Here is a 24838-nt window from a genome sequence, read left to right on the forward strand (position 1 = left end):
TGTTCTTATGTCTAGACAAAGAAAGATAAAAAGATACAAAGTGAGACTATTAAAATACAAGTTTAATACTTTTATTTGATACTTTAAATCAACGTATACTGTAGCAGAATGCGTGTATACTATCGTGGTGTGTCAAATTTTGTATTACCTCACTCTTATAAATTTTAAAACTCAAAGATGTTTATGAAAAGTAAAAGGTTATTGGATACCGCAAATTGTGAATTGTCCACTCCGGGAAAGTCCAAGAGAGAGTGGATCGAAATGAGTCACAGTTATTTATTCGCTCTATGGGGGTTAATTATGCATTTAATCCTGTTATGGGGCGTATTGGATGTCAACTTTCATTCACCTATCATTAGAGGATTGCCAATTGTACCGGCGCCTAATAGCCCTCCAGCTAAAAGACTGCTACTTTTCGTGGCAGACGGCCTGAGATTTCAAACATTCATGGAGAAGCCACCACCTTACCTTAGGTATCTTACAAAACTTGATCTCATTCAAAAACAACGATAAAATTTTATTTCTATTATTTCATGTAATTTTATTTAATTAATATTTTTGTTACAGTAAAAAAATTAATTTAATCTATTCCAATAAATAATATGTATTAATAACATTATTAATCAATTAATTTTGTATTAATTCTATATTAATTTAGAAATTTAGCAAATTATAAATCTTAATAAGAATATTGGTTTATTTTTATTTAAAGATTGATTATATGTTATAAACAAAATACTTATTTTTTTTAGAGATATAATGAAAAATAAGGGTGTTTGGGGAATATCTCATACAAGAGTTCCTACTGAATCAAGACCAGGACATGTTGCAATTGCTGCAGGATTGTATGAGGATCCCAGTGCCATCTTTAAAGGATGGCAGGAGAATCCAGTGGATTTTGATTCTGTCTTTAATCAAAGTCATGCAACCTGGGCTTGGGGTAGTCCAGATATAATAACAATATTTACAAAAGGTATTTCAAAAAGAAACGACAGCCGTTGATTATTCATTATTTCTCACTCTTATGTTGAAATCTTGAAAAGGATAGGTAGCAAACAAAACGTTCATGGACGGAGTTATCCATCCACATGGCAGGATTTTGATGCAAACTTGAGTAATCAAACAACACGGCTGGACTCCTGGGTGTTTGATGCTTATTTAGAATGGCTGCAGTCCTCAGCAGCTGAGGCAGTGAGAAATCAGAATGGAATCATTTTGTTTTTTCATCTGCTTGGGTGCGACACTTTGGGACATGCCAAAAAACCACATTCCAGGTATCTGACTTACTTTAGACTTAAGTTAAACTGTTTTTCAAAGTGCAGATTTATTAGTAAAAAGGAAATCTTGTGATCAGAGAATATGTGGAAAATATGAACTACGTCGATCAAAGGATCAAAAAGGTTGTGAATGTAACGGAAAACTTTTTTGGAGAGAACACTACTGCTTATGTATTTACATCAGACCATGGAATGACTGATTGGGGATCTCATGGAAGTGGTCTGCCGTCTGAAACAGAAACACCATTAATTGTTTGGGGAGCAGGAGTAAGATCGTCTGGTTTTCGTCAAGATGTTGAACAAGCTAGTATAAGTCCTTTAATAGCATCTCTAATAGGAATTCCCATTCCTATAAATAATGAGGTAAGTGTTTATGTAATTATTGATTCCATTAGAAATATCTCTCTCTCTCTCTCTCTCTCTCTCTCTCTCTCTCTTTCTTTCTCTCTCTCACACACACACACGCACACACACACACACACACACACACACACACAGACTTGCGTGCAAAAATATGTAACATTCAACATATAAAATAATTATAAAATAGAGCAACTTAATTTACATGTTTATTATGTATTTTTTTTAATTATTGACAGAAAATATTATTATTTAACTATTTGTATAATTTAAAATGGGACATAAAAGATTTCAATCAAATAAGACACAATTTCAAAAAATTGTAATATCCTTTAATTATTAAAGTTTAATATATACATATATATATATATATATATATATATATATTGTATAAATTTACTTTCAAAATACTTTTTTAGGGTGCATTACCGTGGCAGTATTTTGATAGGAATTATTACGAATATGTCGCACATTCTTTACTCAGCAATGTGAAACAACTTGCACATCAAATAGCTGGAAATCGTGTAATAAGTTGTCAAAATAGTGATCAATATGACTGGCGAGAGATACAGTTAAATGACAAAATTCGTAAGGCTGGACAACACCTCAGTAAAAGAAATGTGATGGCTGGAATTCAAGAGGGCAACACAGCAATTAATTTTAGCAAGGAAGCCTTGGCATATTTTAGACAATATCAACGAATACGGTTTTTAATATATTTATCGATAATGTGGCTTGGCTGGATAGTTATATTGTTTTTAAAAATAACTGGAGCAAAGCATGAATATTCACGAATTTTTCTACTGAGATTAATAAACATTGGATTTGCAAGTTTATTAATAATAATGTTAATTGGACATATGAGTGAGTAATATTTTTAATGAAACATTAAATCAATGTAAACTTTATGTCGCTTTTGTAATAATTTTTATATTTTTAAATCACTTGAAAGATGGACATTTGTATTCTATTATATGTTAATGTTTACAGTGTCCAATTGTAGCAACTGGAGATTACCATTCTATGCATTCTTCGCTATAATATCTGCATGGTTTGCCGTTACTACTTGGATCACATCAACCTCTGTATTTGTAGAAAGTAGTACAATGAAGCTAGTCATAGATATTGGAGGCACCCTGTTATTATTAGTGATACTATTTGTTGGATTAACATATAGATTTGCTCTCAGTATAGGAATATTGTTACTCTTATTGATACGGCTAGCAAAGTCACAAGACATATCGACTTCTATGACTTGGACATCGCTAGCACTAGCTGTGTTTCCATTACTGCCTGTCGTGGAGCCAGATCCACGCGTTTATATTGTGTAAGTCTATCTGACAAATGTGATCAAGTTGGTCATTCAAAATTATATTAAATTAGAAAAGAAATATCAATTAGTTTGCTAAAAAATTCATCATTTTTCTTTCAATTGATTTATTGGAAAATAATATAAAACACATTGGAATTTTGTATAAGAATTTTTGGAGTGATTTAATATTTTTTTTATTAATTTCAGGATAATTGGAGTATGTATAGCAATACCGGTAGTGATTGTTTATGAGAAGTCGCAAAGTCGGAAAATAATGGAAATTTTACGTTTAATCATTACAAGTCTTGTATACATAGAAATTATTGATGGACGATACTGGATATCTTGGATTATTTTGCTTACTACACCATTGTGCATTTGGCTTTATCCAATAGAGACCCAGAAAAGAATGCTGGGCGTAATGCTCGGATTTTTTTGTCCTCTTACATTACTGTCAACATCTTACGAGCCAATTTTTTTCGTGACTCTTACAATTAATTTACTTAGTTGGCTGGAAGTTACTCCAACTACCTCAAAGAACTCAGGAGAGCAAATGACTTCAGGAGACTTGATCAGAGCTACATTTTTTGTATCCTTTTATCATCTTTTAAAGATAAAATTTTTTTCTGTGAGAGTGTTGGGTATTTATACCTTGATTAATTAAAAATAATTTAATCAAAGAAGGTAGAATGTTAAAGAATAATTTTGTAATATTTTCCTCTCTTCATTTATTTAATAGACTATATTATTATTTATATATATCCTTAATATTTTATTGCAGATGTTGTATGTATTATTGTGTTTCTTTGGCACAGGAAATATGGCGAGCATCAGTTCATTCGATCCATCTTGGACGCGTCACTATGTTACCATCTTCTCCCCATTTCTAATGACGTCTTTGATACTCCTCAAACTTAGCATTCCTTTAATATTAGTAGGATGCGTGAGCTATTCTTTAGAATCGGAAAATTGTAAAAAACCAATTTCTTTAGCTGTTCTTCTTTTAGGCGATTGTTTGTCTCTGCCTTTGATGTATTGGGTTACACCATATGGCAGCTGGCTAGATATTGGTAGCGCTATTAGTAAATTCATCATTGTCATTTCTCTTCCTTGTCTCTTTATACTATTAAAATGTCTTTCACGTCCACTTATGAAACTAAGTTTTGCACGACTTCCAGTCGCTTTAACTCAAAAAAAGCACATCGTGTAGATTTTTTTTTTTATGTAATTATGCATCGACCTAATGATTATTTCATTTAAACTCTAAATATATGTTTGTTAATGCCGTTACATTGAAGCATTTAACTTAAGAATGAAACGAACAAATTTTTATGTATGTGTGTAGATGTATACTCGACTGAAGTCTATATTCTCTTATGCAATTTATTTATTTGTATTACATAAAAATAGATAATTATATTTATATGCAGGAAAATATATGCAAGTGTCCATAGTGTCATTATTAATCGTTTTTATAAATGTACACAATTGATACGACTTTTCTATTGATCACTCATGTAACGTGTAAACATGAAATATAAAAATTATTTTTAAAAAGTATAACTGTTTCATTATTAAAGTGATATTAAGCTTAATTTTTTCATGGCTCAATTTAATTTCTATAATACAATACATATAATTGGAGAAATAATACATTTAAAATTTGAACTCTTTATATTTCTTAGATGTCTTTGTGTCCTGGATTTGCTGGCGTTTACGTTTGCTCTGCAACAAAAATGAAAACAATATAAATTCAAAATTGATATAGTAAAAAATTATTTAGTTTTAGCTAAAAATCAAATGATCTATTTACAAACATTGATATAATTATGTTGCGTATATAATGGTATGCTATGTATTATATACCTTTTGTCGTTGTACATGATCTTGCAACATGTCCGACAAGTCTTCCCTTCTGAGATGTGCTTGTCTCGACCTCATCGTTTCCTCATATCTGGATGCCATTGCCTCGGAATCAAGGTCCAGTTCACTGGGATCCAAGGTCAATTCCACCGCGCCGTCCTTCTCCGCTCGAGCGTCGCTCGCGCTGCCGCTGATGGCACCGCGGCGTGCGGCGATCACGGACGGCGGTGCCTGGCCTCCTGCCGCACCTGTCATATCGTACACGTGGGTGCTGCCCATCATACTAGCGCCTAGACCCTCCGTACGTCGCTCCTGCAGCACCGTGTAGAGTGCAGGTGTATCACCGCCCTCCATCTCACTCTCAATTTTTTTCTTCCTCAGTTCAATGGTTTCCGGAGTCTCCAAGCCTGCTGGAATCGACGTGATGCCGCTCGGCGTGATCAGACCCTCGGCGCCGGGTGTGACTAATCCACTGGCATCACCGTCTCCATCCTTTCCTTCGCCTTCACCGCCCTCACCACCTTCCTCGGCGTCCTCATCTTCGTCCTCGTCGCCCGAGGACTCCGACTCGGGCTCGCCCCACATTCCCCGGTCTATTTCCTCGTCCATCGCATCTGCGCCTGCCGTACGCGATATACCGAATACGTCTCCATATAGTGGTCTTCCCGTTTCGTCTACCGGTGGCTTACCCCAGCCACCCGCGTGATAGCCGAACGCGCAACCCTCTGGAATAGGTGCGTTCAAGCCGGGAATTTTGAGATTTGGATAACTCGGAGGTGGGCCGTAACGTTGCATAGCTATGAGCCATGGTGGTGGTACTTTCTGGCAATTCGGTCCTACTGGCATGCCCAAAGCTGTACGCAGCTCGTCCGACAGCTCTCCAGGTTTCTTCTCCTTCAAACGCGTCTCGAATTCCTTGCCTTCGTAGTAGAGATCACCGTGAATCGTCATCCGTGGCTTCGTCTGCCATTTGAAGAACGCATCGTGCAACTTTTGATAGTCGATGTCAATCTTGCCCAATTTGGGTCGCGCTCGCTCCCGCATCTTCGCTTTCAATGTACGCGTGTCGTCGCGCTCCTGTAAGCTCGCCCTCATCTCCGTGATACCAGTACGTTTTATGAAGTCTGGGAGGTCAAAGGGCGGTTTCTCTATGCCCCGTTTACCCTGAAGATATTTGCGCTTGAAGCACCAATGCCTCGGCACCGGTACCGTGTTTCGATGAGCCTTCAGTTGTACGAGCAGCTTCGGATCCCGCGCAGTAACGTCGTGCATCTCTACGACATCCGGACGACCTACCAGCTGCTTCAATTCCGCTACGCTTAACCGCGTCAGTCTTTTGAGCTTGCGCTTGGATAGACGCGGTGCGCCGTTTTCCCCGGTACCCTGTTGCTGCTGCTGCTGATTCACCTCGTCGTCAAAATCATCCAACAATGGTACCTTACTCGGTACACCAGTAGTTTGTATATTTGTCACCGGTGGATACTGCCCAATGGGTTCACCCTTATCAGCTGCATCGTTCAGATTTGGTTCTGGCTCCACCAACTTAAACGCCTCAAAGACTCTAACAAATTGACGATACATAGGCTCCAAATCAGTTATGCTTGGTATCTCCTGTATATACTCAATCTCTGGCAAATCTTCTTTAGTCTTAGCCTCCTCCATGCCATCCTTCTTCTGTTCAGAGTCTTTTCTCTCTGTATTGTGCCTCTTCCTTTTTGACTTTTTCTTCTTCTTTGTCTTGTTTGATTTAGATTCTACTTTCTCCATAGCTGGTTCCAGTTCCGTTATGACATCCTCTATCTGAGGAACATCCTCATTATCATCCGTTGGTGATTTACTTATGGAAACGTCGTTTGGATCTCCACCCACTTCCTTGGCTCTCTCTGTTTTAAATGCCAGAGCTTGCTCCAGAGCAGCCGGTAGTTTAACAGAGCCGCTATCTCCATCTCCAACTCCATTGTCAACATTCTGATTTTGAAGCTCTGACGGAGGAGCCACCTTCAAACTTAAAAGGCTTGGTAGGGTTTTAGTGTCCATCCTGAACGACTAAAATGAAGATTACGCTTAGAATAACAGATAATATTTATAACCTATAATTAAAAGAGCAAGGTGTGTTTACAATTTAAATGTTTTATTTATTTTTCTACTGTCAACCAATGATTGAAAAAGTGGTTGTAAACGAGAGATAGACGAGACATGAAATTCAAATATGTCTTTATACTTACAACTGTGTCGAGCAGATATCTGCATCAGATGTACGTCAATACGTACGCAGTCCTTATTATTCTTTTTACTTTGCGCTAAACATTAAAACTTGACTGAACTTGACTCCCCGGCAAAAATAACCGTAAACGAACGCGAATTATAATAACTCTAGAGTAGATCCATTACGTAGGTTGCAGTCCACTTGACGCTACAAAGCTTCGAACACTTGTCCACGATCTCAGCGAGACTGAATACACCAATAAGGCAGCACTCGCTCAACCAATGGGGGCATTCAGTACTACGGACGACCAAGTAGCGCTTGAATGTGATTGGTTTTTACCCTTAGATCCAACCAATCACATTCAATTGCTACCTAGCTACTCAATGTCCTCAGTGAGCGATCGTAGTACTAAATGCATCCAATATACGTCAGAAGATAGCGCATACGTCTACACCTACGTTAATGCATCTTATTGTATCATATCTATTTATTTTAGTATCGAATGCTCCATGACATGGAGCCGATTGCAGTCCGTCTGTCTGTGGCAGTCTGCGAATCGACGTTGACGTGGGTGCTTGTCAAGAATATTCGATCCGACGTACTATCATCTGGAGCACAGCGAGGTTAGTTCGCTTATTTACACCGCAGAATACGCTGTTTCACACGAAGGACACATTTGAAGGTTACATTTTTTCTTCTATCTTTTTCTTTCTTTCATTCTTTCTCTTACTCTATCTCTCTCTCTCTCTCTCTCTGTTATGTGCTCCGACAATCGTCGCGTTGCGCGATGACACTCCGATTTTTTTGAAGCAAAATGGAAGGGGATGTTTTCGATCGCTTTATTGTGCGTAGGCGGATCAATCGTGACGCGTCACTCACACTCGCGCTCGATCTGTCTGTATCTGCATTCTACAGTAGATCCGTAGAGCGACGATCTACGTAGTTCGAGTAAATAAAGTGCGCATCCGGCATGTTTGTCGTGTATACGTATGCATTTGTCCTACGTCGTCGCTTTGGCGCACTTTGCACTCGACGACTTTTTGTCATCGCCTTCCGAATTGCGTGACTGTGGCATATAAATAGAAAAATAAATTTTATCGAACGCCTCAGTGTAGTCCTTAAGGAAACCTTTGCTTCGACATCATCATCGACTACCTTAACGAGTAGGCACGTCTTTTAAATACCTCCACACGTCGTTTGATCGTTTGGTCTCTCATTATCTATTATTACCTTAATGAGCGCAGTTATTTGTTCATAAAAGTATAACGATAGGTAAAATTGTGTTGACTTAAGACGATTATCGCTAACGCAGAGTGACATCGATCTTCAAAGACATCCATGGTACGAGAAATTATTTCTCTAATAATATATTCGTTAATAAAGTTTCAAGTTCTGGTACTCGAAATAAAAAGGAGAAATCCGTCGACAATTGTTAATCATTTTATATTAATGAAAGGTATCATGTTACCAAACTTATAACGACACGAAATGATTAATGAAACTAAATTATTCACTCAATTATTCAGTTGTCAGTGTGTTTCTATTTATTTTAATTATCTAATTAATTTTTTTATAATATTTTAATGCGATTCAAGAAGAAAATTTGAGTTGAGTTAAAATAATTATTGCTGGCATAGTGTGACTTTGATCTTTAATCTCTTCAATATAGTTATTTTTAGCGTTAAGTTCACAGGAAGCGTAACGCAGATCAATTTCTTTAATGAAATGCAAAATATTCGATATTAATGAAGCTCCAAGTTTTTGATATTGAAGTTAGTAGAAATCAATCAACGTTGTTAGCTTTATACAAGTTTTTTTTTATTCAAACTTTATATTAATTTTTATATAATATTCATTAATATTATATAACAGCTTATTAACTTTATTAATAAACTTTAGTTTTATTTATTTTGTTTTATGCATTACAAAAATAATAATTATATAATCCTTATTTATAGTGATTTAAAACGATTAATAAAATTTTTATTACTAAACTTAATAAACTTTTAATTACAAATAATCATGACATTTATTAGTTGCTCATATACATTGAAATGTTAGAAGTTTTTTGACATTGAAATTAGTGGAAATCTATCAATGATTATTAGTTTTATTTTATTTTTTTACTAAAATTTGATGTTGATTTTTATATAATATTTATTAGTGTTATATAATATTCTACTAAGTTTATTAATTTTAATTTTATTAATCATTTTGTATCATTATAATAAAATAATAATTATAACATTCTTATAGTGATAAAAACAATTAATAAAATTACATTTCTTGTTAATAAACTCAATAAACTTTTAGTTACAAATAATTGTGGCATTTATTGGTTGTGTACATTAAAATGTTAGATGTTTTTGACATTAAAAACATAATAAATCTCTTTATACAATTATTACAATTATTTATTAGTTTTATATAAGTTCTTATTACAATTTAATATTGATTTTTATATAATATTAATGTTACATAAAAATTTATTAAATTTATTAATCATGTTGTATCATTAAAATAATATTTAATTAATTAATTAATTATAAAATCCTTACAAAATAAATAAACTTAAATTTCTTGTTAATAAATTTGATAGACTTGATTACAAATAATCGTGGCATTTATTAATTACCCACTTGGATGAGATGTTTGTTGTACCAGGGATATGATATGATAATAGCTTTATGATATATGATTATCTCGCATGCGTCTTCGTTGTAATTTGTTTCCCACGTGCTTTAGCATCGTAGTTAATCCGTTTCATTTCGTATCTTCGTTCGCAAACAAATTTTCAAGTGACTGATAATTGGCGCGTTACATAATATCTTCGCATTTTCATAGCGCCACGTTTTACAATGGATTAAGGTCACTTCCGTAAATTGGACTTGATTTTCATCGATTTGCGTCTCTTGTAGTCTCGAAATATATCTAAAATTGTGAGCTGCATTAAGTATCTAATAATTATCGTAATAATTAACTTTTTCAGAGTATTTTTGTATAAGTCGCTTATTAAACAAAATTGCCGAGAAAAGAAAATGAAAAGAAAATAGCGTACGGAGTTGTCCAAGCTCAATCTTTGATTCGGAAAATCCTTCATTTTCATATTATAAAATTCCATCAAATTTATCCTGAAATAGCGGAGAAATTATAGTATTTGTTCCGAATGCAATCTCGTAAGTACCAACGAATTCTAAAAATTCAAGATCCTAGTCAGCTTAAATGATGAAGATTATTTATTCAGATCTTCATATCGTGCAGATGTCCTAAACTTTTCAAGCTTCCTTTGAACAAAAGGATACTCCTCTCTTCGAAGTTAAACATGCAGCAATTCAACTCAATATGTGACATTCGTCTCATGACTGTGCACAAATGTAACCATCTGCTATTGTATATCTTCTCAGTACTTGTTGATTATCGTGCTGTAACGCGTGACAAGCACGCGTGCACGAGAGTGAGATAAGATTTCTAGCAGTCGAAGAGCAGCGGTGGCAGCATCCGTGAAAACTGCGAAAATTAGTATTGTTCAATACTCAATAACTTATTTTCAGAAAAAATGTTGAGATAAGCACATTGAGTATCTCGGCTATTACTTCCAATTCTGCTTTGTAGCCAAAGAAAGTTTTCTATTTATATAAAAAAATTGATGGACGATACAAACTTTCTTTCACTGGTAGAAATAAATCTCTTTATAAAAGTGAGCTTTACATCTCGATAAAAATGAAGGTGTCAGCAGAATGGAACGGAGAATGGAGTGGTAGTTTTTTATGTCAGCAACCTTTGTATCTTATCTGGTTTTTTTTTTAATTTTTTATCACAGATAATCTTATCTTTGTGAAAAATAGTCAAGACAATCTTTCACTGCTAAAATTCTCGTAGAACTCTGCTTAACGTGGCAATCAATAAGACGATGCTTTAAAGACATTTCTGTTCACCGTGTGTAGATTGGGAAAACAGTTATCTAATTTGCATACGCGTATGTCATAAGCAGAAATATTTACGGCAGTTGTCACGCAAGAATTTATTAACCTGGCTATTATGCCTTTGACAGGCATTTGTGGTTGGTAGCGAGAAACTACAATACTTGTGCAAAAAATGCAAAAACGCAACCGAAGATAATTCTTATCACAAATATCGTTTTTTTTCTATTCTAATTATTATTTGTTATATAAATTAGTTTCCATTTATGTATTGTGTGCATTTAAAACATTTTAACAAATATTTAACGTTTAGCGTACAAATTTTCCATGTGAAATAAAATATAAAAATATTTCAACGTTTTCAACGCATATTATCGTCGATATGCACACATAAATCATTTTCTTCGAATTTATTTCTGTTAGAGCTTTCCGTATTTGTAGAGTACAAGTCTTATAGTTTGTACTTTGATCTCATTGACGTCAGTATTACCTAACTATAAACATGATATTAAATTTAAGCTCTCAATCGTCTTCGGAGTTGTGAAATTCCCATCTTCCTTCGGTAGAACACAGTTTAATTATTTTATCGTTAAATTACATTCTTTTTATCAATATCTATTTTTTAAAATTCTGTTTGATATGATAATTAACTGTTTAGATGATATTATAGAACTATTACAGATTATATCAGAAACTTATAAATGATATAAATAATTGATTTTTCGGGCACTTGTCGATAAGGAAACTAATCATAAAATATTATACGAGATTTACAAGAATAAGAGAATTGTTACGAAATTGCGAGAATTTCTGATATCTATCCTAATTCTTAGTATCTCTCCTAATTCTTTTCTTAATTCCTAATTTTTATGCTTTTTTAGTGTATTGATACAAAAGTTCAGATCAAAAGATTCTTAAAACTTGTGCAATTTTTCTTAGTTACATAAAATGATATGTTTACAGTGTTATCTTGTATCGGTCCGTGTACGTCAGTGATACGAAAAGGAAGACGACGATCTGCATGAGAATCCATCGGTAACGGAACAGCAGTGAGTGTGCCAGAGATGAGTGGGCATGCAACCCGTCCCAGAGAGGGTGGTCAAGCGGTTCTCGAACGTATTCAGGTATCCGTCCTGCCGATCGGAAAGCACGCCACGTCGACATTGCCTGCCACATCGACCTCACCAATGGAGAGGCAAGATGTGGATATTACTGTAAGAAAATTATATTCAACTCGCATATTCGTCAATATGAAACTTTCATATAAATAAACTTCAATATCTGTTTAAAAAATGAGAGGTACAATTGTACAAATTATTAGGTTGTTTTATAAGTAACGCGATAAACTTATACGTACACCAAAAACATTATATTATTTAATATAACATTAAATAATATAAAATAGTTGTGTGGTAATATCTGATAATTATACTTTTTATCTATCTTTTGCACACAATAAAAAAATAATCTCATGTTATAGAGCAAACAAAAAAAATGCACCGGAAAGGAAATTTCAAATGCTCAAAGAGTCTGGACGAGTTTGGTATCCGGTGCAGTAGCGGGAGCTTTAGCAAAGACTACGATAGCACCATTAGACCGTACAAAGATCAATTTTCAAATTTCGAAACAACCCTACTCGGCTAGGGCAGCGATAGGATTCTTGACTTCAGCGATGCGTACCGAAGGCATCCTCAGCCTGTGGCGTGGAAACAGTGCTACCATGGTCAGAATAGTACCGTATTCGGCAACACAGTTCACAGCGCATGAGCAATGGAAAAGAATCCTGAGCGTAAACGGTGCAGAAAGGTATCACATGAAAAAAATTTAGAAATATCTTTACCAAACAAATAAAACATTATTGATACGATATATACTAAATGTACATTTCATTACTGTATAATGAATATTTACAGAGAAAAACCAGGGGCGAGCTTCCTAGCCGGTGCACTTGCGGGGGTGACGTCGCAAACTTTGACTTATCCATTAGATTTGATGCGGGCGAGAATGGCAGTAACTCTAAAGACCGAGTACAAGACGCTGCGACAGGCATTCTCGCGCATGTACAAAGAGGAGGGAGTACTGGCGTATTACCGAGGCTTCACCGCCACGATCCTCGGGGTCATCCCGTATGCCGGTTGTAGCTTCTTCACATACGACATGTTGAGAAACTTGCTGACCGGTAAGTCGATCCCATAATAAATTTTTCTTAATGCCCGTCGTCGGTGGCGGTGCTTGTACTCACATACATACACACATGCACATACAACATGCGAAAAAAAGACAGTCGAGGGTTATACGAATGAGAGTGGCTGTTGTATATGATCGTAAAGCAGGGTACCGATGGGGCACGTCGGGGGCACCCTGTTTCCCCTGATATTGGGACGGTACTAACTTTAATAGCAACGCGAGACAAGCCCGACCGGCGGCGTATTTCGAAGTGCTGCGTGCTTCATGTTCGATGATGGCTACGTGTCGATGAACAGTGTACACGGTGACTATTCCGGGATTCTCGACTTCGCTTATTTGCGGCGGCATCGCTGGAATGATTGGACAAACAAGCAGCTACCCACTGGACATTGTGCGGCGGAGAATGCAGACGTCAGCGATCAAGGGCCAGCATTATCATACGATCACATCGACTATCGTGAAAATTTACACGTAAGTACTTACATATCATTTAAAAATACTTACGTAACAGAATAGAACATAGTAACTGTCTAATTTTGATATGAATAAATAAGTTCAATAAAGCCTATTTGTAGAATAAATTCACAAAAAGATACGTTATTTAAATTTAAAGAAACAAAAAGATATCTAGATATATACATTTGATAATATTTATAGATATAGAAATCGACATTTAATAGTACATATTTTGTCGTTTTCTATAATAAATACAATTTTACTCATATTTATATAAAACCATTTTGATAAATTACCATTATGCATGTTACAGGGAAGAAGGAATAATGGCTTTTTACAAAGGCTTAAGCATGAATTGGGTAAAGGGTCCTATTGCCGTCGGAATCAGCTTTGCCACGCACGATACAATACGGGACACACTGAGGAAAATTATTTGTGAAGATATATAGGACTATAATGAAACAAACATTGAAAGTCTGGAATTATTACTGAATAATACCAATCAATAATTATAATTATTAATTAATTAGTAATTATATTTAATTATATTAATTATAATTATTGCTTGATTGTTATCCAAATACTTATATAATTATTATCATTTATAATTATATAAGTAATAATTGTAATTATTAATCATTATCATCATTACATAGTTTCATCATTTAACATCATTTAAACGATGGATAAATCTCAACGTACATCTCCTCAAAATTTTGCTTGAGAAAAAAATTGAAAACTCGTGCACAAAGCATAATCGACGGCAAAAACGTAAAATAATATCGCAGTAGATACATTATTAACAATGTGACAAAAAAATAGTTTGTTATTTTGTAAGGGCATTTTGCCAAAAGCAACACAGGAGAGGTCGTTAGTACAAATTGTTAAATATTATGTACATATTGTTATTTCAAACATTATAGAAATCGTTGAAAAGTTAGAAAGATGTAATACGTGTAGATGCATATACCAAATCATAATACAAGCATTGGTCCGGCAATATGGAAGTACAATTAGCTTATCTTTTGGATACGATAAAAAATGTGATTTATGTAAAAATATGCTTTTTCTAGCTTGCCTTAATTATCTTGTCAAATTCTATCATAAAAGCGAACAAGCTGTTGTATAATGCGTTCGTGTATATATAAAATGTGTATATGTCATTTTTTATTTTGAAGATCAAAATACTCAATTAAGAGAATCCTCGACGATAATTTTCTTAAGCTCTCATGTAAAATATAGAAATATTGTACAGATTCTAAAATAAGTTGCGTCTAAAACTGACATATTCAAGTTATATTTTATTCAATCATGCTTATAGCGAAATTGATTCATTTATTTTAATACTGCAATGACTAATCCATCTGTTTTTTTTAAATAAAGACTGCAGCTGATAACGACAATAAAGTTTAAAATTTGAAATATTTTTAAAAACTTTAACATAATATGTTGCTATAGCATTATATTGTTATAAATTTATTAATAGCATCTATATTATTAGTCCTAAAAAATGAACTTATATATTTGTTTTGGCTGCTTTTAAGGAAACACAATCGATACGCTTGACACAGATTAACACATGTCACTTTCCATTTAAAACTTATTTGAAATTCAATTGTACTCTTTGACTCTGCTTAGCAAGAGAATCGGAGTGTTTTTGACTGATTAAACAATATTGAAACACGTACATAATCAGCGCATAATATTTTGTTAAAATTTTTAAATTATACATATGCATATTATATAAAATTTAAATTGTTTGTTGAGATCACATTTAACAATAAAAAAAAATGACGTAAGTGTTATGTAATGTCTAATTGTAAATAACGATTTATATTTTACATTAAAATTTATAACTTTTGTTTCTTTCAAAATTAAATGTTATAAGATTAAGTATTAAAAGTTCATACACACACTATCTGTATATCAGGTTTCATGTAATTGTGACAAACTGTACTTGAATGTGTTAATCTATGTCAATTTGTGTTTTTTTAAAGAAAAGTAGCGTTTATTTACATTTTAACATTTTATTAGCGATCGAATATTTTTAAATAAGTTGTACATATTTTTAAAGGTATAACATTTTATGTTGAGAGTTGAAATGTAAAACATAATAGAAAATAAAGAAAGGAATTAATCACATTTTATCGATCGAAAATATCTTTTTATAATCGATACAGAAAGTCATTGCCTTTCTATATTTTGCAATACTTTACGCTTAAATACACAGATTTATTAAGAAATGATCTTTTTGATAATGCTTATTCGTTTTTTATAATTATTGAAAATTTCCAGAATTAATGTAAATTACAACATATATTGCATTGTATAAAAAATTTATTCTTTAAAATTTTGTAACTTGTTTGCGAGTATATTGGTATCATGTATAAAGTGCAGTCATTTAGTAAATATATAAATTTTATACAGTGTACACAATTTTTTATTTTAGCCTAATTGTATCTATATCTTGATCTCTATAAATCTTATTAAAAGTAGAAAAACTTACTTAAAATCACACACATAATAGTGTAATATCTAGACTGTAAAATTAAATATTTGATATGTAATCTATTCATAAATTAGTAAATGACAATTCTATGATATATAAATATATAATCATGTCATTTGTTTAATAAGAAAAAGAACTATTATCAAAATATCAACATTTTGAATATCAATATGTTGAAAAAAGTATCGAGATATGAATATGAAAATGTAAAAATCCATATCGGTAGAAATCAGATTTATTTTTTGAAAATTGGAAAATATTCTTATAAAACTTCCAATTTATTGAATCTATCGTGAGTCGACCATGTTATTTCCATGAAATACATATAAATTAACAGTTAGAATATTTACAATTATTCACAAAATGTGTTTCTACTGTCATTCGTTCTGCGCATTTCTTCAATGCATGGAAATTACAAGTTTCTCTAGTTACATTTTTTTTGTTACATATTTGTTTTGCATTTTGTATAAACTTACCATTTACTTCGGCTTGGTCTCCTGATCGTTGACGTATCTTATATAAATTTCTCGTTCGTCACTACCACCCGGCGGAATCTCTGCTTCGTTCAGATACGAAACGCCTATCGCAAGAACGGACCCGTCATGGCTAAAACTAAGCGCAGCTACGCCAGCATTGTACCGATGGAACTGACAGAGTCGTTTCTTGTTAAAACCGTCCCAGATATTCACATAACCGTCCGAGCCACCGGTAGCAAACGTATTGTACGCAGAATGGAAGCTAATAGCGTTCACTGGGTAAATATGCTCAACATTATTTTCCTTTATTCTGTGGCACTTGAATGCATACTTCTTCTTCTGAGCTTCTGGCATTGTATCAAGGTACTCGACGGCGACTCGACCCTCTATGCTACTTAATACATATCCCTAAATACAGAAAATAAAATATATATAGAGAAATGTGTGCAAATGTTCAATATAGGATATTAGATAATAAATTGTGCAGAATTTATAAAAGACGCACCTGCTCGTTAGGGAAACCTTTGATGCAGCGCGTTTGGTACTTTAAACTACTTTCTCGTCTCTGAAACATGCCCGCCATGTTTCTCAAATCCCAAATGCAAACTTTTCGTTTTGCGGTGCCCACTACAAATTTATCGCCGCATACCGACAGGGCAAGAACCACATCGGGCTGCAAATAACTACCAACACAAGTGGGTGTTCGTGGATCCCATAGTTTTACGGCGGCGTCCCAACCACCAGTAAGTATTGCATTTACAGCTGCACAATACTCTATTTTCCTAATTGGCTTATCATGTGTTCCCATTATTGATTCTACAGACAAATATTTTCAATGTATATATATATATATATATATATATATATATATATATATATATATATATATAATAAAAATATAAATAAAGTAAAATAATAAAATTAAAGGAGATATCAGTACCAGTATTGCTATTTATGTCATACATTTTCAGAGTATTTCCTAGACCACCACTATATGCATGAACAGCGTCCTGTAAACATTTTTTTTATGTAATAATGAAAATGATCAAAAAATAATCAAAAACTTTTTCAAAAGTATATTAACTCCACTGTGACAAAAACAAATATAAATAAAACTAAAATAGTTCATGTGTATACAAAATAGGGTTTAAAAATTATGTTTCTCTCCAGACAATTGTGCAAAATAACGAAGAAATTAGCAGCTTTAATTACCTGAAACGCGACATCCAATACTGGTAAATCATGATTGTATTTCAATCTCATTGTGTTGGCATGTATGTCGTACAGTCTTACGGTACTATCCCATGATGATACTAATAGGAACTGTGTGGAGTTTGGTCCAAATTCGACCGCGGAAATTGCGTCGGTTGGCGGTGATTTTATCTTAAACTCAGTCCGGGACTCCATTCTGCTAGAAATACAGTGATATTTGCAAATGAGGATGAAGTTCGTTGAATTAGCTTTTGAGCTACTAATACCGAAAATTTCTGTAGAATGTCTGTAGAATCGTAATTGCAGTACATGCAAAGAGAATATTTCATTATTCGCGGCGAGCAACGGCCGACGCTAAATTCCTTCCGAAGACGATTTCTTTGTAAACATGACATAACCTACAATCCCAACGAGCTCTCAATCTCAAATTTCTTACATACTTACTTGATACAAAACAGCTAAACAGTACAGTTAAACAGGGAACTTCTGAGTTGTATACAACACAAACGTTCACGATTACTAAATACGTGTAATCTTGAATATAATTAAAAGAAAAGGTTTAAAACACTACAGTTATCGCGGTCCAGGTCCCTACCACGTTACGCCATAATCGATGATAATCGAATACGTGTTTCTTCCGGGGTTACCAATGTCGAGTGCGATAAATAATTGTGGAAAACAATGTAGCAATACAAATGATTAGACACAAAATTGAAAGTAAATGATAATTTATAAATATCAAATTGATGAGAAAGCGTACATATTTGTATTTTTTACCTTTTCTTTGTAAATAAAATATTTAAAAAAATGTAACTAGCTGACATATCGACTCTAAAGTTCTATCGAATTCAATCGAATTATTCACTAGCGTACCTAACTTCACGCCGTAGCGCCGCGACGCTGAGCGCCGAGCAAACATTGCGGGGGAGTCGAGTACTCTTCGTACAGAGCACGCAAGAGCACGGCGCACAGCATCAACGTTCATCAACGTTTTGACGAAATGGCGGAGAAATCACGTCGTGTAGCACAAACGGAAGATTTATCAAACGTCGAGTTTGAAACCAGCGAAGATGTCGAGGTTATTCCCACCTTTGACAACATGGGTCTCCGCGATGAGCTGTTACGCGGAATCTATGCGTACGGTACGTTGTTTATCGTTTATCCAGTCGACCTAACCTCAATTTTTGCGTGGCATGTTTTTTTAGATTAAATCGTAGATTAGATATTCGAATGATCAGTTTTCAAAAGAAAAAGATCATTTTGCATAATTGGCATAACATTTTGATAATTGCCATAACATTCTAAATGTAAATTTTAATTGTGGCAATCTTTCATCACAATCGGCAATGTATTACGATTTATACTTATTACATTCATATTAATGTTCGTTTTTTTATCTCCATCTAGTTTTCCCATGTTTTCTTTGTTATCATAATGCTAAGAAACTTAATATAATATATAACAAGATTTCAATTAAAAAATTTTTGAATATGTGATACATTTCCATTTCTATTTCTACATAGGTTTTGAAAAACCGTCAGCCATTCAGCAACGATCTATTAAACCTATCATGAAAGGCAGAGATGTAATAGCTCAGGCACAGTCTGGTACAGGAAAAACCGCTACTTTCTCAATTGCGATATTACAATCATTGGATACACAAGTACGAGAAACGCAGGTTCTGGTTTTATCCCCAACTCGAGAACTTGCCACTCAAATTCAGAAGGTTATTCTTGCATTGGGAGATTTCATGAATGTACAATGTCATGCCTGCATTGGTGGTACAAATCTTGGAGAAGACATCAGAAAACTCGATTATGGCCAGCATGTTGTATCTGGCACACCTGGTAGAGTATTCGGTAGGTATTATACTTAATTTATACATTTATAATTTATATGTGTAAAAAAGAGTTATTAACATTAACATTTGTATAAAATTATGAAACTTCCAGATATGATTAAGAGGCGAGTACTCAGAACTAGAGCTATTAAAATGTTAGTACTAGACGAATCTGATGAAATGTTGAACAAAGGTTTCAAGGAACAAATATATGATGTATATCGGTATTTACCACCGGCGACACAGGTTGTTTTGGTTTCGGCTACTTTACCCCATGAAATTCTCGAAATGACTAGTAAATTTATGACAGATCCCATCCGCATTCTTGTCAAACGGTAAATAATTTATCTTTGGTTGTCATTGCTAAACATATGTGTGTTCTATGTATGTTCTAATTATTTCTAATTCCAGTGATGAGTTGACATTAGAAGGAATCAAACAATTCTTCGTCGCTGTAGAACGAGAAGAGTGGAAATTTGACACACTCTGTGATTTGTATGACACGTTGACAATAACGCAAGCAGTTATCTTTTGTAATACTAAACGTAAAGTAGACTGGTTGACGGAAAAAATGCGAGAGGCCAATTTTACAGTATGTTCTATGCATGGAGACATGCCACAAAAAGAACGAGATAACATAATGAAAGAGTTTCGATCTGGTCAGAGGTACATATTAAATTTTAAAGATAAAATTTTCAAACTATATCTTACAAGAAATTACATTAATACATTTTTCTTACAGTCGCGTGTTGATTACAACGGATGTCTGGGCTAGAGGAATCGATGTTCAGCAAGTGTCACTCGTAATTAATTACGATCTACCTAACAATCGTGAATTGTATATTCACAGAATAGGTCGATCGGGACGTTTCGGCCGTAAAGGTGTGTCGATAAATTTTGTGAAAACCGATGACATAAGAATTCTCCGAGATATCGAGCAATATTACTCTACGCAAATAGACGAGATGCCGATGAACGTGGCTGATTTGATATAAAATGCGAGATTTATGCGCAGATTAAATATTTTACGTACAAAAATTTCTTTAACTTCAATTAATTTGTTAAGACACAAGAGACAGTATAATTCTATCAATAATATCACATGTCAACAGATTTCAAAATCACTTTTACTTGAAAACCCTCTGTCATATTTTCCTTAAATTATTTTTAGTATATAATTTATACTATTATTACTATCTTATATAATATAACGGAAAATATTTTTCATTTTCTGTAAGTGATAAAACTTTAAATGTAATATGTAAGGAAATTAGATTAATCAATAGGAATCTAGATTAATCATATTTGTTTCTCTACATTCATCAAGATGCATTATTGATAATGGTAATTTTTTAAATAAAACAATAAATTTCTTTTTATTTTGTAAACAAACTGCAAATATATTATTTGTGTACCAAATTGTAACAAGTGATGAATAGGTTTTGTTAATAAAGTATTTTATGACTTTAATTATTCTATTCTCTAGGTCAATATTGGTTTCAATATAGAGAAATTAACGATATCGAGATCATACATATAATATACATCCTATATATCTACACACAAATAATCAATAACTGTAGCTTCTCTAGCAGTTCAGATGGCAGCGCAGCATAGCATGGTAACACGCGTTGAACCCGAAATGAAGCCAAAATAAAGGAATTAGAAAGCTCGCGTTAATAATGCGTGATTCTGCAGATACAAGTGAACATAATTTATCGCATTAAAAATGTGGGCAAAATATTTAAAATGCAATAATGAGCTAGTAATAAGAATAATCGTTTATTTTCATGGTAATAACATTGGAGAAGTGTATTATGAACGTGCAGCTTCAAATAATACGTGTATATATTAATTACAATATTTTGAGCCAAAAAGGTAATTAAATGATATTAATAATATGAGTGAATTGACAGCTACAAATCAATGTGTATGTATAATTTGTTTATTGCTGTATGTTAATACTATAAATATATTTATTAAGGTTCTCTCTCTATAATAAATAAAAATTAAAGAAAGAGAAAAAATGGAGCAACAAAATGATTGTTCTATTCAAAGGGGACAAGGACTGCGTCGCTATCCAAATGACTACAAGGCGGAAGGACACTCGTCCACTTGTACGTGATTATAAATTGCTTTGAGACTAGAGAAATTGATATTTTTCAATACTTATTTTTTCCTTTTTTTTTTGCAGTAACTAAAACAATGAATCAGCCACAGTATTCGAATACAGGAAGACCTACAGTACGCATAGCCGTTTATTTAATGACAGGGGTATTTCTAACGATGGAAGTTGAACAAAACGCAACTTCACAGCAAATTTTATCGATAGTGCAGTCAGAAGCAGAGCTGGGTATATCGAGGTTTTCTTTAGCAACCACTACGCCAGTTTTTGCATTGTGGATGTGTTCCTCCCAACTGGAAGTTCAATTGCGTCCGACACACAAACCTGTGGAATTGGCTGCGAAATGGAATTACCTTGTGAACAAGTACAGCTCTTATACAGAAGATTCCGACGACGAGGAACCTCTGCTACATTTTCGTAGAAATATATTTCTCTCTAGATCAGAGGAGGAACAGATCAAAGATACTAAAGTCCTTGAATTGCTTTATGCAGAAGCCAGATTCAACGTTCTGCAAGGTAGGAAACGAAAAGAATAAGATTTTTTTTATAAAAGTAATATACAATTTCTTTTATAATATAAATTTGTTTTATGCTCAGGACGGTATGCGTGCGACGGTCCTGCACGTTACGCCAGTTTAGGAGCGTTACAGGCCCGAATCGAGCTTGGACCTTATAACGCGCAAACCCACACTTTGGCGTTTTTCCACAGACATCGCGGCCGATTTTTACCGCATCATTACGCTTCTCCCAGTCTTCTACTAGGATTGGGACTCGGATTGGGATTGGTGGGTGGTAAAGGAGCACCCGAGGCGCACCTTCTGGAACAATATAAGCGAATACCCAGTCACAATGGTAGCGCCAACTCAAATCCAAAGAAATTGATCAGAAAGTATCTCGAGTTCTGTTGGAACTTACCATGCTATGGTGCGGCCTTCTTTCAAGGGCAAATCGAGCGACCCGTCAGAGGACTCGCATCATGGATCACTAATCGCGATATGCAGGTCCTTATCGCGATTAATACGTCGGGGGTGTACATAGTCGACGACATGCAGTGCGTAAGTGCACTATTCCTAAAACTGAAATTCTAATTTAAATGCAATAATTTTGAACGAAAAACTTTGTATAAGATATATTTATAGAAATTATAGTATAGTAACATTTGAAATGTATTTATGTAGAGCTTGCTATTAGGGCTAAAATACTCGGAATTAAGTTGGGAAATGGCGAAACCCTCGGATGAAAATAATCCGGACTGTCTACCTTGCTTGTTCCTGCAATTTCCAGTACGGGAAAACGGAGCGCGTGTCTACAAGATTCTGCAAGTATTCTCAAGACAAGTAAATAAATCATTTTATGAAAATAATATATAATTACTTTTATAAAAACAAAATATTGTACAATGTAAGTGGTTATTTCAGGCGCCAATGATGGATACTTTAATATCCGGCTTTGCGGAGGACTATCGCCGTCAATTTATTAACAGTGATAGCAGCAACGACCAGTTGGATCATTCGTTAATTTTTCCCAGTGGAAGCTTTACAAATAAACTTAGTAAATTCACTCTAGCTACTTTTGACGATGAAGGTAATAGAGCAATATGATAAAATTGTTACATATACCAATATATTTACTCTTTAAAATCATTTTAGGTCGATGTATCGGCCAAATGGGTTCATGGTCCTTTCGATAAATATATTGTGATTGTACATTTTGTGATGCCAATATACTCCCTGATGATACAAAAGAATGCAATTTTTGTAATGTAAGAAGTTCTTCTCACGCACGAGCTAATATACTTATATATATATACATTTTTTATAATCAATATTTCTGAAGTATTTGAAGATGCGAATTTTGTTGTAAACGATTCAGCAATGTCCTGTATCTCTGCGGAACTACATCTCTGTGCCGATTGAGATATGTTTCTAACACATGCATATTGAAGCTTGTTTCATTTATCTTGGTCATCATTTGTTCCTCCTCTGCTTTCGATAACTCAACAGACTGTAAATATTATTTATGCATGTAAATAATTTGTAATAATTATTATGAAAATACAAATAATATAGAAAAAAATGTTGGATATAAACAAATGTACAGAAGTTTCTGACGAACCTGCGTTAGAAGAGCTTGCATCTTTTCTAATTCTACAGTCTGTTTTTCGATCATACGTAAAATACGATTCGCTTTGTCAATGGACCCTTGCTTGAAGTCGCTCAAACAGTCGTCGCGCAACAGATACGCTTCAGTTTTACTGATGTGTGTTGGATTGCCTATTCGCGCCAAGTACGGTCCCAGGTCGTTCATCTCTTGTATAATTTCACGTCGGCTCAATTTTGCTTTCTGAAAACAGAATAGGGCTGATGAATAAAAAAAAGGTACGTTAGATCTTTGATAAATACCGTTTCTAACTCGGCTGTTGTTTCAACTATCCGATTTTCGTCGAATAACGAAACTATGAGTTGCGGATTTAAATTTTCATCAACTCTTTTTCGCAGGAAGGCCGTGATATCCGCTTCAGCGTCTCTGATGATAAGTGTAGACTGGTCTTCATCTTTCAAATGTTTATCAAGTGCATAAAAGAGATCAAGATTTTTTTCCGACGGTGCAGTTGGATCTGGCTACAAGAAATGAAGATTTTTAATTACATTGCCATCGCTAATATTTTTGCTATGAAAAAAATTACGTTATATCCGTGGGTCATCGTAAGATCGAAGACTAAACGATCTCCCCTATCTCCTATTGGCGGTTTTATGAATGTACGAGTAGCCTGAGTACTCCGGCCTTGATCGTAATGAAATTTAATGCAGATCTCGTTTTCGATCATAGCAAACTCGCGAACAGCTATATCCTTGTAAGCCGGAATTTCTTTGTTTCTATGATATTTCTCAATAATTTTCTGCAAGATGTAAAAAGAGTTAACTGTATCGTGTTAACGCTATAGATTTAATTGATTTTTGTACGAGAAGCATTTACCAAAATACGTCGAGAACAGGTACCATCTGCTGCGGTAATGTCTTGATCTGTCGAAAATTCAGCGTGTCTTAAAATAACAAATTATAAAATAATTATAATAAAAGTATTATTAATATTTA

At 34.1% G+C, this 24838-nt stretch overlaps 7 protein-coding genes across 12 annotated transcripts in view; 4 read left to right on the plus strand and 3 right to left on the minus strand.

The window, feature by feature from the left end:
- The first annotated feature begins 177 nt into the window (after positions 1 to 177).
- Positions 178 to 4509, plus strand: LOC105195494 (GPI ethanolamine phosphate transferase 1). Its single transcript, XM_026132688.2, has 8 exons — positions 178 to 473; positions 753 to 973; positions 1049 to 1274; positions 1355 to 1640; positions 2057 to 2501; positions 2628 to 2964; positions 3157 to 3538; positions 3731 to 4509. The coding sequence occupies exons 1-8, from the start codon at positions 178 to 180 to the stop codon at positions 4157 to 4159; spliced, it is 2622 nt and encodes an 873-aa protein (XP_025988473.1). The 3' UTR covers positions 4160 to 4509.
- On the minus strand, positions 4510 to 7268 carry LOC105200424 (splicing factor 3B subunit 2). Its single transcript, XM_011167978.3, has 3 exons — positions 7038 to 7268; positions 4816 to 6858; positions 4510 to 4674 (listed from the first exon to the last, which is right to left on the minus strand). Exons 2-3 carry the CDS (start codon positions 6847 to 6849, stop codon positions 4606 to 4608), a joined length of 2103 nt encoding a protein of 700 aa, XP_011166280.2. The 5' UTR covers positions 6850 to 6858; positions 7038 to 7268; the 3' UTR covers positions 4510 to 4605.
- Positions 7269 to 9623: 2355 nt separating this feature from the next.
- LOC105200425 (mitotic checkpoint protein BUB3) lies at positions 9624 to 18421 on the minus strand. 5 transcript variants are annotated; one of them, XR_005574675.1, is made up of 7 exons: positions 18223 to 18421; positions 17779 to 17977; positions 17507 to 17576; positions 17072 to 17382; positions 16567 to 16974; positions 10077 to 12150; positions 9624 to 9949 (listed from the first exon to the last, which is right to left on the minus strand). XR_005574675.1 is itself a non-coding variant. In XM_026132691.2 (6 exons), the coding sequence occupies exons 2-5, from the start codon at positions 17971 to 17973 to the stop codon at positions 16570 to 16572; spliced, it is 981 nt and encodes a 326-aa protein (XP_025988476.1). In that variant the 5' UTR covers positions 17974 to 17977; positions 18223 to 18421; the 3' UTR covers positions 9624 to 12150; positions 16567 to 16569. The 5 variants fall into 5 exon arrangements, 4 of the variants coding, with proteins under 4 accessions (XP_025988476.1, XP_039304669.1, XP_039304671.1 ...); XM_026132691.2 differs by having other exon boundaries at positions 9624 to 12150; XM_039448735.1 differs by having other exon boundaries at positions 9624 to 12150; positions 17779 to 17974; positions 18223 to 18414.
- Positions 11925 to 16012, plus strand: LOC105200339 (mitochondrial coenzyme A transporter SLC25A42). Its single transcript, XM_026132689.2, has 5 exons — positions 11925 to 12152; positions 12419 to 12744; positions 12852 to 13117; positions 13422 to 13596; positions 13895 to 16012. The coding sequence occupies exons 1-5, from the start codon at positions 12003 to 12005 to the stop codon at positions 14028 to 14030; spliced, it is 1053 nt and encodes a 350-aa protein (XP_025988474.1). The 5' UTR covers positions 11925 to 12002; the 3' UTR covers positions 14031 to 16012.
- Positions 18422 to 18679: 258 nt separating the features above from the next.
- Positions 18680 to 20739, plus strand: LOC105200340 (eukaryotic initiation factor 4A-III). The gene is made up of 5 exons (XM_011167832.3): positions 18680 to 18920; positions 19302 to 19637; positions 19731 to 19953; positions 20030 to 20284; positions 20361 to 20739. Exons 1-5 carry the CDS (start codon positions 18779 to 18781, stop codon positions 20611 to 20613), a joined length of 1209 nt encoding a protein of 402 aa, XP_011166134.1. The 5' UTR covers positions 18680 to 18778; the 3' UTR covers positions 20614 to 20739.
- A 411-nt stretch (positions 20740 to 21150) lies between these two features.
- On the plus strand, positions 21151 to 24834 carry LOC105200342 (putative FERM domain-containing protein FRMD8P1). Its single transcript, XM_011167834.3, has 8 exons — positions 21151 to 21496; positions 21603 to 21735; positions 21813 to 22259; positions 22341 to 22798; positions 22922 to 23080; positions 23162 to 23327; positions 23393 to 24121; positions 24242 to 24834. Exons 2-7 carry the CDS (start codon positions 21645 to 21647, stop codon positions 23431 to 23433), a joined length of 1362 nt encoding a protein of 453 aa, XP_011166136.1. The 5' UTR covers positions 21151 to 21496; positions 21603 to 21644; the 3' UTR covers positions 23434 to 24121; positions 24242 to 24834.
- The window catches only part of LOC105200426 (dynein regulatory complex subunit 7), an 89303-nt gene continuing 87814 nt past the window's right edge, over positions 23350 to 24838 (minus strand). For both annotated transcript variants that reach the window (XM_039448734.1, XM_026132717.2), the window contains 5 exons: positions 24720 to 24786; positions 24430 to 24642; positions 24146 to 24364; positions 23859 to 24086; positions 23350 to 23747 (listed from right to left, as the gene is read on the minus strand). In XM_039448734.1, the coding sequence (XP_039304668.1) occupies positions 23565 to 23747; positions 23859 to 24086; positions 24146 to 24364; positions 24430 to 24642; positions 24720 to 24786 (910 nt within the window). In that variant the 3' untranslated portion in view covers positions 23350 to 23564. The remainder of the gene's footprint in view (positions 23748 to 23858; positions 24087 to 24145; positions 24365 to 24429; positions 24643 to 24719; positions 24787 to 24838) is intronic.

This window comes from Solenopsis invicta, chromosome 4 (assembly GCF_016802725.1).
Source record: "Solenopsis invicta isolate M01_SB chromosome 4, UNIL_Sinv_3.0, whole genome shotgun sequence".
Classification (NCBI taxonomy): Eukaryota; Metazoa; Arthropoda; class Insecta; order Hymenoptera; family Formicidae; genus Solenopsis; species Solenopsis invicta.

What these genes read in the sequence shown, in the direction of transcription:
- LOC105195494 (XM_026132688.2), top strand. Translation starts at nt 178, where the DNA reads ATGTTTATGAAAAGTAAAAGGTTATTGGATACCGCAAATTGTGAATTG. An exon ending in CCATTCCTATAAATAATGAG is followed by an intron (nt 1,641 to 2,056) that starts GTAAGTGTTTAT and finishes ATACTTTTTTAG; the next exon opens with GGTGCATTACCGTGGCAGTA. An exon ending in AATGTTAATTGGACATATGA is followed by an intron (nt 2,502 to 2,627) that starts GTGAGTAATATT and finishes TAATGTTTACAG; the next exon opens with TGTCCAATTGTAGCAACTGG.
- LOC105200424 (XM_011167978.3), bottom strand. Translation starts at nt 6,849, where the DNA reads ATGGACACTAAAACCCTACCAAGCCTTTTAAGTTTGAAGGTGGCTCCT. An exon ending in ATCATGTACAACGACAAAAG is followed by an intron (nt 4,675 to 4,815) that starts GTATATAATACA and finishes TTTTTGTTGCAG; the next exon opens with AGCAAACGTAAACGCCAGCA.
- LOC105200339 (XM_026132689.2), top strand. Translation starts at nt 12,003, where the DNA reads ATGAGTGGGCATGCAACCCGTCCCAGAGAGGGTGGTCAAGCGGTTCTC. An exon ending in GGCAAGATGTGGATATTACT is followed by an intron (nt 12,153 to 12,418) that starts GTAAGAAAATTA and finishes CTCATGTTATAG; the next exon opens with AGCAAACAAAAAAAATGCAC. An exon ending in GTTGAGAAACTTGCTGACCG is followed by an intron (nt 13,118 to 13,421) that starts GTAAGTCGATCC and finishes GTCGATGAACAG; the next exon opens with TGTACACGGTGACTATTCCG.
- LOC105200425 (XM_026132691.2), bottom strand. Translation starts at nt 17,973, where the DNA reads ATGGAGTCCCGGACTGAGTTTAAGATAAAATCACCGCCAACCGACGCA. An exon ending in TGACATAAATAGCAATACTG is followed by an intron (nt 17,383 to 17,506) that starts GTACTGATATCT and finishes ATTTGTCTGTAG; the next exon opens with AATCAATAATGGGAACACAT. An exon ending in AAGGTTTCCCTAACGAGCAG is followed by an intron (nt 16,975 to 17,071) that starts GTGCGTCTTTTA and finishes TTCTGTATTTAG; the next exon opens with GGATATGTATTAAGTAGCAT.
- LOC105200340 (XM_011167832.3), top strand. Translation starts at nt 18,779, where the DNA reads ATGGCGGAGAAATCACGTCGTGTAGCACAAACGGAAGATTTATCAAAC. An exon ending in ACGCGGAATCTATGCGTACG is followed by an intron (nt 18,921 to 19,301) that starts GTACGTTGTTTA and finishes ATTTCTACATAG; the next exon opens with GTTTTGAAAAACCGTCAGCC. An exon ending in CACACCTGGTAGAGTATTCG is followed by an intron (nt 19,638 to 19,730) that starts GTAGGTATTATA and finishes TGAAACTTCCAG; the next exon opens with ATATGATTAAGAGGCGAGTA.
- LOC105200342 (XM_011167834.3), top strand. Translation starts at nt 21,645, where the DNA reads ATGGAGCAACAAAATGATTGTTCTATTCAAAGGGGACAAGGACTGCGT. An exon ending in CAGATTCAACGTTCTGCAAG is followed by an intron (nt 22,260 to 22,340) that starts GTAGGAAACGAA and finishes TTTTATGCTCAG; the next exon opens with GACGGTATGCGTGCGACGGT. An exon ending in TAGTCGACGACATGCAGTGC is followed by an intron (nt 22,799 to 22,921) that starts GTAAGTGCACTA and finishes GTATTTATGTAG; the next exon opens with AGCTTGCTATTAGGGCTAAA.